Source organism: Carlito syrichta, unplaced genomic scaffold (genome assembly GCF_000164805.1).
Source record: "Carlito syrichta isolate Samal-C Ts95f unplaced genomic scaffold, Tarsius_syrichta-2.0.1 Scaffold305681, whole genome shotgun sequence".
Classification (NCBI taxonomy): domain Eukaryota; kingdom Metazoa; phylum Chordata; class Mammalia; order Primates; family Tarsiidae; genus Carlito; species Carlito syrichta.
Window position 1 is genome coordinate 214,679 of NW_007249777.1, and position 11,920 is coordinate 226,598.

Sequence of the window (11,920 nt, forward strand, 5' to 3'; positions counted from 1 at the left end):
TATATATAGTAGAGATGACTTCTCGACATGTTGCCCAAGCTGGTCCCAGACCCCTGAATTCAGGCAATCCTCTTGCCTCTGCCTACCAAAGTTGTTGGGATTACAGGCATGAGCCACTGTGCCCGGCCTATTTTCCCAATGTGTTGTTTCATAGAGTACTACCTAGAGAGTATATATATTTTTAGTTTAATAAAAGTGGGTTCACTCTGCATACTTTACCCCATAAGTTTTACTTTTGTCATAATGCATCACGAACACTCTCATGTCATTTGTTTTGTAAAAAAATCATTTTATATCAAAATATTGGTTTAGCACATAGTTTGTGCCAAACATCATTAGATGCTATTGCACTCAAGTAACAAGACAGGGTGTTTCCTATCTTGGAGAGGACTTCCTTCTATTTTAGAGAAGACAGACAGTAAAAAAGTATGACTAAATTATTTTAGTGATATATGACTTTAAAAAGGGCAAATCGATAGATTTGGGGGACAAAGTCAGAATTGGAGAGGGTAGTTAATAGAAAGTATCTTTGAGAAAGTGACATTTGAAATGAGACTTGAAATGGAACTAGTCATGGAGGACAGGACAGGAGGATAGGAGCAGAATTGCAAGTGTAGCGGTCCTGAGGTGTAGGAGTGTTGTTAGTGTATTTTAAGAAAAGAAAGCGGGCTTTCTAGGCAGAGTGTCAGGAGGAGGGAGCTGCACTGCCTGTGTGAATTGACTTGAGGGGTGGGGAAGATTGACATCTTTGATATCAGCTTATTCCATTTTATGCATATATACTTTTATTGTTCAAGTCTTTTATGTTTCTTAAACGTTGTAGCTCTTTAAATTCTGCAGATTTATTTCTATGAATGCATTTGAATAGATTTGAGTTTTATAGCCAATTCCAGTCTAATTTCTCTTAGTTTTCAGTTGGTCTGTGAGCTCACGTCAGAAATGTTTACCTTTTTTGTGTTCTGTACAGTACAGCTTGAGTGCTTTCTGCCCCTGGAAGGTTCAGATTAACTTGGTAAAAAGATCTCCAGAGCTTGGTGTGCTTTGGATTATTTTTTGGTAACATTTTCAAATGCTTTCTTTGTTATTTTTATTTACTTATTTTATCTGTCCTGAATAGACTTTAGTAATAAATATTTATGATTAAAAAGCATCCATTTTGTCAGTTTTTCAGAGTTGTACATAATTTTTTTTAAAAAACTAACTTTGGTACGTATATTGCATTTTATGTTATGTTTTTGCTCTTTTTAGATGTAGATTTACTGTAGCTTATGCCTTTTAAAAAAAATATTACTATCCTAGTTCTCCCTCATTTTTGGCACATTGATAGCTTCTAAATAGCATTTGGTCTCTTTGCTTCTCTTCCCTTTTTGATCAATCATTTTATTTCTCTGTAAGGTTAATCTTTTAAGATTGTCTTATATATCTTAAACATATGCTCAAGAACATGGAGTAATTGCATGTTTTACATAGGATAAAGTCCAACTTTGTGGCAAAGTTATTCTCAATGTAACTTGTCACTTTTTTCCCAACGTTTTTTATTCCTTAGATCATATAGGCACATGGATTTCTCTCAGTTATTGTAAATACTCTCCTGGTTCATGTTACTCCCCTTTTACTTTATCATCTGTTTCTCTACTTGTCTTATGTCTCACCTTTCCTTTTTGATTCACATCAAATTAAACTTTTTTAGTCTATGAAGTCCAGTAATACTCTGCCACTTCATTGGTGCTTGTTTTCATTAATTCAACCTTCGACAAACCATTATTGTTACCTACAATGTTTGGGGCACTGTGCTTTGTGCTGTAGTACACAAGATAGCCAAGAAGTATTCTCTGGCCTCTGGAAGCCTAAAAATTCATAGGCAAGGATAATCGGTATGCATAAATATAATCTAAGTTAGAAATAGGGATAATGAGAAGAGTAAAAGAAAGGATTTGGACATTCAGAACTAGAGGTAATGCTTTGGATTGAATAATTGGTTCAGGGAAAGTTCTCTTGTGCAGATGATAGTTCATTTGTTTTGTTTTGTTTTGTTTTGTTTTTTTGAGTCAGAGTCGCACTCCGTCGCCCAGGCTGGAGTGCAGTGGCATGCTCATGGCCACCACAGCCTCCACCTGCTGGGGTCCAGTGATCCTTCTGCCTCAGCCTTTCAAGTAGCTGGAACTATAGGTGTCCACTACCATGCCTGGCTAATTTTTTGATTTATTGTAGAGATGAGGTCTCACCATGTTGCCCAGGTTGGTCTCGAACCTGTGGTCTCAGGCAGTCCTCTCACCTTGGCTCCCCAAAGTGCTGGGATTACAGACTTGAGCCACCTTGCCCAGCCAATTTGTTTTTCAAAGGATGGGTAAGATGCTAAGGATGAATTAGATAGAGAGACAGCCGCAGGTAAAAGATGAATTCCCAGTCTTTCAAACAAAATTGCTCCACCTGCATTTTCATTTCAGTTCATGGAAATGCTATTTTTCCAGTTGCTTAGTTGCATGAGAGTCATTTTTGAGTCCTTTTTTTCTTTCATTCTTCACATACAATGTGTTAAGAATTTTCTACCTTCGGAATATGTTCTGAATCCAACCACTACCCACCACCTCTCTCACTAGCTCCAAGTCAAGCTACTATAAATTCTCACCTGTTTTATTGCAGGAACTTCTTAGGGCTTACATCCTTGCTCTGCTACAGTCTGTTCTCAATACCTCAGGCAGAGTGACCTTCTAAATATGTGACTCATGTACCTCTTCTGCACCGAATCCTCCAGTGGCTCCCTGTCTCACACAGAGTAAAAGGCCAAGTCTTAATAATAATCACCAAACCAGGCCTTGAATGTTCTCAGTTTGACATGTTCTCTTCCCAGTATTTTTCATCACCAAGTCATAGATTTCTCTGAAGTGGTGATTAAGTATTTCCTTGCTCATATTTTCAAAATATAGCTCATATCTTTGTATTGTATATTCTAAGAATTTTTTTTGAGTTCATGTCTCACTATGTCACGAAGGCTGGAGTGTAGAGGCACAATCACAGGCTCACCACAGTCTTGACCTCTTGGGCTCAAGTGATCCCCCTGCCTCAGTCTTCTGAGTAGCAGGGGCTACAGGCATGCACCAACATGCCTACCTAATTTTTTTATTTTTATTTTTATAGAAATGATGTCTTGTTATGTTGCCCAGGCTGATCTTGAACTCATAGGCTCAAGTGTTCCTCCCACCTCATCCTCCCAAGTGTTAGGATTATAGGCATGAACCACTGCACCTGGATGAATATTAATTATGTTTTGTGACAATATTTTGAGAATAATGCAAGTGTTCTCATTTTAAAAGAAGCCCATTAAAATTTTTTAGCAGATGAAGGGATTGTCTAGAAAAATAGTACAAAGAGTGTCAAAAGACAATAATTGATAGAATATGAAGGCAGAGTAGAGAACAAGTTGCATGCTATGGTAGTTTCAAACCTAAGTTTTAAACCTAGGTGAAAGAACAATCGTGCCATTGGGAAAAATGGAGATGTCAGAGGAAGACTTAAAATATATAAAGGAAAAATATGGCATTTCTTTGTCTCTGCCCACTCTCTCTCATTCCCTTACCTCCTCTTAGTGATGTAGAGGTTTCATGTATTCTTGTATTTATTTGGAGCTTCCTGAGTGCAATAACTTAACCATCATATATTTTTATATTTTCCTTGCTATCATGTTGGTGGTTTTGTAGAAGATGTTTAGTTGATAGTTAAATGACTGGTATGTTTTCTAATGTTGCTGTTTTAGGTACTCATGAAATTATTTTATTTACTGTTATCTTGCAAGTTATTTGTGCCTTCTCCTACTAGAAGTTGAACTTAGTGATTATAGATGTCTTGGTTATCAGCAGCTTTGATGTTTTTATTTTTCTCGTGTTTAAAAAAATTTTTTTTTCTTTTTTTTTTGTATGAAGACGGGGTCTTGCTCTGTTGTTCGGGTTGGTTTCAAACTCCTAGTTTCAAGCAGACTTTCCGCCTCGGTCCCCCAAGTTGTTGGAATTACAGGCATGAGCCACTGTGCCTGGCCTTTATTTTTCTCTTCTGAACTTACATCTTTTGGATTTAACTCGGCCTTAGAACTTGATTATCATTTATTTACAGGATGTATGTAAGATTTTGTTATCTATAGAATCTCTTAAAGATATTACTGTTGTGTCTGTTTTTTGACGTTGTCACTATTCATCATTAATCACTCATTTCCTTAGTTTTAGACTCTGAGGAACAAATTTCTTAGTCACTCTCCTGCTTTCAGGAAGTGTATTCTCCCATGGTAATTCTGAAGGTGGCAAAAGCTGCTACTGTTTTCAGTGCTTGTTCCTTTACAGAATTTAAGCAGATAATTGAAGAGGAGATGACAAGTTATAGTGAAAAAAATCAATCAATAAAAAGTTCTTTATCTGGTTGTCATATGACCACTTTATTTTGTTTAAAGTTCTCTGACTTTCCAGAAGGAAGACAGACGTATTAAGGACTTAAATAAGGACTTAATAAGTTAAGGATGTAAGGACTGTGTTATATATAATTCATATACACATAAATTTTTGGAATGAACTGTTTTGAGTTAGTATGCACTTTACCTTGCTCTCCAGAGTGTGTAGAATGATTAATTTTATTGACTAAAAGTTTCAGATGAACATTCTTATGGATAAAACCCAACAACAGTTTTGTGATATATATATACCTTGTCCCCTCCAGCTTCAGCAGTTAATACAGACGTTACAGATCCAACAGCAGAAGCCACAGCCTTCCATTCTGCAGGCCCTGGATGCCGGTCTCGTGGTTCAGTTGCAGGCGCTTACGGCCCAGCTTACAGCTGCAGCTGCAGCAGCCAACACTCTTACTCCCTTAGAGCAGGGAGTCTCTTTCAACAAGGTAGAAATTACAATATCAAATCTGTTCTAAATGAATTATTAAATTTTATGCATTGTCACGTGAATTCTAGTTCTATAAATACATTGTATCAAAGATTGTTTTCATATCCACTATCCTTTATAAGACATTGTAAATTTTACCAAAGATTCTCTCTTCTGAAAGAATTTAAGTGATTTTAAAACATTTCTCTTGATAACATTTAAAATGTTTTCTTTTAACTGATAACTGTTTCTTTTAAAGATAACTCGTGAGTAAAATCTTGTGTTCTCCATTGAGGCAAATGATTATTTTCTGAAATTGTCTAATTCCTCTCTCCCTCCCTCCCTCCCTCCTTCCCTCCCTTCCCTCCCTTTGTTGAGTTGGAAGTTTACTTTGTCACCCAGGCTGGAGTGCAATGGCATGCCCACAGCCACTGCAGCCTCAACTTGCTAGGCTCAGGCGATCCTTCCACCTCAGCCTTCTAAGTAGCTAGAACTACTACAGTCATGCACCACTACACCCAGCTGTTTTTTGGATTTATTGTAGAGATGAGGTCTTGCCAAGTTGCTAGGCTGATCTTGGACTCTTGGACTCAGGCAATCCTCTCGCCTCTGCCTCCTGAAGTGCTGGGATCAGGCATGAGCCACCATGTCCTGGCACTTGTCTAATTTCTTTTATGAATGTCACCATTTTATTAATTGTGATAGTGTGTGTTCTATAATTTTAACCTGCTAATATTAAAATTGTTCAATATGTGAAAATTCATAGGAAAACTTCTCTACAATTTGTCACTATATATAATGTGAAGACAAGTTGGGGCCTAACTATAAAAGGGAGTGTTTTTAAAATTTTAAGCCTTTAAAAATAATACAAACTTAAGTCTTTGATTTATAATTTATTGTGTGATATGCTTAATTATGAGAATATCATATACTTAGAGGTAGTATCCATATTTTTTGTTTCTACTACCATTATTTTTTAAGGAAAATAAATATTGATTTTTTGGATTTATTACTTAGACTTTTTGATCAGCCAGTTCCAAGTCTAACTCTAGAATGCAAGACCCCATAGAAAGTCCCTTTAACTTGAGCATTCAGAATAGTGGAGCATTCTAAGATAAGTACAGTAGACCTAGACCCCATTAATTGTGGTCCTAGATGTTTTAGCAAACTGTGATTCCATAGGAAAGTCACTTAATTATTTTAATCCTTAGTTTTTTCTTCTGTAAAATTAGAGTATTAGTGTTTATCCTTTCTATAGCATAATTTGTTTTGTGATATAAAATAACATATAGCAAAGGATCTTAAAAATAGATCCACTCAAATAAAATGCTTAACTCTTTAATAGTATAATATAAAATGACATAGAACATTAATTGATAGATAAAAGTTAATGAGATGTCGTTGACATTTAAAATAGCATTTGTAACTTACATTTGTGTGAAACACTTTTTGTCTCTTTCTCTTCCCTTTCCCCCAGAAGTTGATGGATAGGTTTGATTTTGGAGAAGATTCTGAGCATAATGAAGAGCCCAAAAAGGAAATCCCAACTTCTCAACTGTAAGAATTATTATTATTGTTTTTGTGTAGCCATCATTTTAAATATTGGATGAGATGTTGCCATCTTAACTACTAAATATACTTTGAATAAATTGGGATTATTGTATCAAGGTGTTGAGCTTTAACATTATAGAAAGGTGGTAGAGATGCTGTCGTAGCCTCTCTATATTATTTTGACTCCCAGACCTTTGCAAATGTTTGGGTATATCAAAGTTCTCCATAGGAAAATTGGTAAATCTAGTTGTGATATTTTCTGTATCTCTATTAGGCTTTAAATTATTTAACTCAATTGTAAGAATGTTTGCACTGCTAGAAACAAAGCTGACTTCTAGTGCCACACGCCCCTTTTAGGAAGTGTACCAAATTCTGGGACTGTATCAAGCTAATCAGAAGTAAGACTTGAGATTATAAGGGATTTTATTTTTTAGAGAAATGGATTGTATGTTTTTATTTATATCGGTGCTTTAAAAAAAAAAAACCAGTTCTGCAGAGCACTGTGTTCTGTGCAGGTATGTGAAAGAACTAGTAAGAGGAGGACATTGGAGGGGGCGAGGTAGAAGTTGGGAGAATGGAAGGAGGAAGATGAATGGTGGAAGTCTCTGGGACTCTTGTTTCAGATTACTTTTATATATTGGAGTGATCTGTAGAAACAATTATAGAATATATTAAATACAAATACATCATTTTGGTAGTGATTCTCCTTGACAATAGTAAGGACTAGTATTTTAGATGGTGAACTGTGAGGTTGGTAGAAGCATTTGAGATCACATATATCAGTGTCTTAAACAATGTAAGAATCTCTTTTACCAGTCCTGTAGAGTCATGTATCCAGTGTTTTCATGCATTCTGTAATGAGTTAAGTACTTATTATTGTGTGTTCTTTTATTGAACTGAACCCTGTTTCCTTTATTTTCTGCACACTGATGCAAATTTTGTTTTCTGAAGCAAGGAAATACATTTATTCCGTTATCTTTTGAGACACAGGTTTTCAATATTTGAAGATAGGTATCATTCTTCCCCTTAGGTTTATTTGCTCCGATGAAGTACACTTTTTCCAACTGTTTCAAGACTTCTCACCATCCTGCTTGCCCCTTTTGGGATGCCCTCTTTTTTAATTCATATCTTACCTTGTGGCACCCAGAGTTCCAAGTGTATTCTAGGTGTGAATTTCCCAAAGTATAGTTATGTTATTATTTCCTCTTATCTAAACACTGTCCGTCCTGTTTATATGCCTAATAATGTATATATTTTTTAAAGGAAGCATATTACTTTTATAAAGTTTATAGTCAATTATAATTTTAGAATTTGCACATACTAATTAATAGAACATTTTTCTTACAATTTCATAGTAAAAGTAGTTAAAGTGACAATTTTACATACTTTAAATTTTTTGTGTTTTATTGAGATCTTCTTAAATGCTCTAATAAAAAGCACTAAGTTTTATGTGTTTAATATCACGAGTCAATAATATCAGATTTTCAATAGCATCTCTAGCATGTTATCCATCTATTGACATACTATTGAAGAATATGTTTCTCTTTTAATGGATTAATATTCTGAAGTATTCTGCTTTTTGTGTTAAAATTCCAAAAGTAAACATTCTGGTAGGGTACATTTTATTGAATGGCATTTCTTGTTGTCTTTGAGTACTAATTTTCATATTGTTTTAGTGGGTTTTAAAATATATTTCCACCTGTTTTTCCTTTTAGTTCTCATGTTTCAGAATCTGTGAACAATTCCATTTTTCATCAGATTGCTGAACAACTACAGCAGCAAAATCTGGAACATCTCAGACAGCAGCTTCTGGAACAGCAGCAGCCTCAAAAGGTTTATAACCCCATCTTGTGGTCTTTGGAGTTATTGCTATTTATATTCTGTAAATTGGTATTTTTGTGGGGAGACTTTTTTTTTTCCTGTTTAGCTTTTACCAGCCACTATTTATTTCCTTCCAAAGTATGGTGTGGTTATAGTTCTTCAACTATTTATTACTAGGAAGATGAGTCTTTTAAGGACCTTTATGTTTTTTTCTGTAATCTAAATGTGTTCTGGCAACTTACGAATCCACATTGTGGAAATTAACTTACTATACTAGAAGTAGAGACAGAGGTGGGGTTTCAAAATTTCCACATAAACTTCATGTTTTTCTCTCCATTCTGTTCTCTGTCATGCAAGGTGTTGATAATTGTGTTATTGGAGGTGATGATGACAAAATAGGTCACTATTTTTAATTTAAAAACTTAGTTGCTCTTACCATGTGGCAGGAGCTTTATTAGACACATATCCTTATGAGACAGACTTGACTTCTATTTTACTTATGAGGAAGTTAAAGCTTGGTGAGATTAAATATCTAATGCAGAATTATACAGCTAATATTATCTATGCTCTGACTTGAGACACACTGTTATTTTATGTATAGCTAAGAATTTTAAAGCACTTCTGACTCTGAAGTGTAACACCCTTTTGAGTTGTACGAATCTTATAAATTTTGGAAATCTTAACATGTGACAAAATGTTGCATCTTAAAATTGGTAAAATTTGTCAGATTGTGGAGCCATGATTAAATTCATTACAAACCCTATTTCTTCTTAATATGAGAAATACTTACAGATGTAAATTGTTTAGAATAAGAGTATTAGAATCACCACTCCATACTTCTTCCGTATATTAAAAACATGCTGGCATTAATGAATTTCACACAGTACCACAAACATTTTTAAAAGTATGAGCAGTGCATTTTTAGATAAGAGCACATGCTAAGATGAACAAAAAGAGGTTATTTGAGGTTCTGGCTTCAAGTAATCTCTTCTCTGATAGAGCATGTATGCCTGTATGAACAACCAGGCAGAATGCTTTAGTTTCTCTGATAGAGATCCAAATGATGGCCTATGGGAGTATGGAGGAGATGCAGATGGGAGTGGATAGCATATTTGGAGACACACAGAGTCTGAACTTGTCCTAATGTTAATAGTAGATATAAAATGAATATTAATAATATTTGCTGGATTGGAACTCATACCTAGAATTATGCAAACAGAATTTCATACCTTGTTTTGAGGAAATAATTCTAATAGAAGTGATCAAAGTAGTGAAGTGATCAGTATTTTATGTCAGACAAATAAGTCTGACTGAAAATTCAGGAATTTGAAGATAGGACACCGTGAAGAACATTTGGATATTCTTGAAAGAAAAACACAAGATGTAACTCAGAGAAAGGAAATAGGCTTTCTTTGATAGAATAATCAAAATCACAGCATTGTAACAGAGGTAGTAGTGATGGAAGAGTTGATCCAGACAACAGGTTTTTTTCAGCTAATGTGACACTTTTTGAATTGCCTTATAGTTTCATGTCAGAAAGTTTAGCAGAAGCACTAAAATCCAGGTAGTAATCTTGACTAGTTTGTAATACCATGTTACTGAAGTCAGTTACTAGAAACTTGAGAGAGAGTTTGTCTTAAGAATGTCACCTACCAAAAAGAAAGAAAGAAAGAAAGAAAACTCTGGGCTTATTTAACTGTTCTATATGTTAGTTCAGAAATTTCACAACATATGGTAATAAGATCCCTTTGAAAGGAGCAGAATTTCTTAAAAGCTTCATTGTTCAAAATGAGTCTGAAGAAGAAAAAAGAGTGGTGAAGAAAAAACTACAGCTGTTTTTTAATTTATAAGGTGGACAGTGAGTACAAAATCTATGACAAATTTAGAATGGAAAGTATATTAACAGTGTAACAATTAAGCTTAATAACTTGTGTAATTGGTTCTACCAAACCAACATCCTTAATGTACTTAAGTTAGGGTGAAATCTACAGAAAAATTAGGCACCTTTGTTTACTAATGAGCTCAATATGGAATTGCCTAAAGGTTATAGTATCTTAGATAAAGGAATAGGAATTATAGGCCACCATACTCATTGGAGCACTAACTAAACCTGAGATAGTGTCGAGGCTTAGTCTGCATAGAAGTAGAAAACCAGTGAAAAACTAGAGTACTTTTCCGGAGAACACTGGCCAGAACTGTGCATCTAATGGTAACTGTAAGATAATCGAGTAAAATTTTAGGTTGATTTTTTAAAGTGTGTTTTCTCTTAGTTCTTCATAAGACCCCTAATGTTAGGAAATAATCCTTTCAAATAAGTAAAACTGCTCAAAAAAGAAACTCAAACTAAAATTGATTAGAATGGATCCTGATGGTTACACCAAGAATTAGCACATTAAATAGTTAATTAAGTGGAAAATAAGTGAGGGGGGATAGATAGGGAGCTTAGGTGAATGTCGAAGTAAGAAATAGATGTGTGAAGAATATATGAGCACTGAATTAAGATCAAATAAGAAGGCAGGATGAAGTCGAATTCTGTTGTCAGTTGTACCATTTTGAAGACTTAAGCCAAGATTATGTTTAAAACAAGACTATGTTAAAAAATTTGTTTGATTTGCTATGGAAGAGTATGCTTATTTACTAACTTTTGGTCTATATTGTAGTATAGGACAGGCCTTTAGCTAATAGAAGACTGCTGTCTCTTCTAACTTAAGCTTTAATTTATTTCTAAACCTTGAAAATACTACTTTTCTTGGTGGACCTGTTCCCTTATAAATTAAGAGTCTTGGAACTGTTCTTTGATGTTCTTCTTGGCACTTAATTTTTGCACTGTGTTCTTTGCTTCCAGTTTAATTAAATGTCATTACTCATAAGAGTAGTACATTTTAAACTTTCTTGTAAACAAATCACTATTCTCATTGGTTTGATGTGATTCAAACGTGACGGAAGTCCTGATCATACTTTGACATTCTTCTATTTTAAAGATACATAAAATATTTTGTTTAAACATTTTATTTAAATGTATTTCAAGGATACTGAGTATGCTCAAAATAGCAACTGTGCTATCATTTTTGTTATTTTCTTATAGAATAAAATGAAAAACATAGATTTCAAATTATAGCCAAGATAAGTTCACTTCCATAAAAAGAACATTTTATAATTGAAATAAACTATGCTCAGAGCTCTTAGTTTGGAAAAATCATATGTACTGTGGTGATTTAAATTCAGTACTTCCTAAGGTCAGTAAACTGTTGCCTTTTGGTAGGTAAGGACGCTAACTACCTAGCAATTTCTAGAATAGAGCTTCTAAAATCCTGCTTTTAATATCCGGTTGAACATCACCACAATAACTAAAATCTAAGTTAACTGATAGCTGTGTTCTTTTGTTAGTGCCACAAAATCAGTGATTTTGATACTGGCATTTGAATTTTGTTTTGCCTTTATACAAGTATACTGTGTGACTAATTTTTTTGAGTTGAAGTCTCACTCTGTCGCCCAGACTGGAGTGCAGTGGCCACTCCCAGCCACTGCAGCCTCGACCTGCTGGGCTCCGGCGATTCTTCTGCCTCAGCCTTCCGAGTAGCCGGAATTACAGGCACGTGCTACCCCGCCCGGCAAATTTTTTGATTTACTGTAGAGATGAGGTCTCGCCTGTCCAGGCGGGTCTCGAATCCGCGGGCTCAGGCAATCCA

At 34.9% G+C, this 11,920-nt stretch overlaps 1 protein-coding gene across 1 annotated transcript in view; it reads left to right on the forward strand.

Annotated features, from left to right (window-relative positions):
- SCAF8 (SR-related CTD associated factor 8) overlaps positions 1-11,920 on the forward strand; it is a 164,861-nt gene that overhangs the window by 53,640 nt on the left and 99,301 nt on the right. The window contains exons 7-9 of the mRNA XM_021714580.1: positions 4,702-4,878; positions 6,337-6,416; positions 8,126-8,243. Coding sequence (XP_021570255.1) covers positions 4,702-4,878; positions 6,337-6,416; positions 8,126-8,243 — 375 coding nt within the window. The remainder of the gene's footprint in view (positions 1-4,701; positions 4,879-6,336; positions 6,417-8,125; positions 8,244-11,920) is intronic.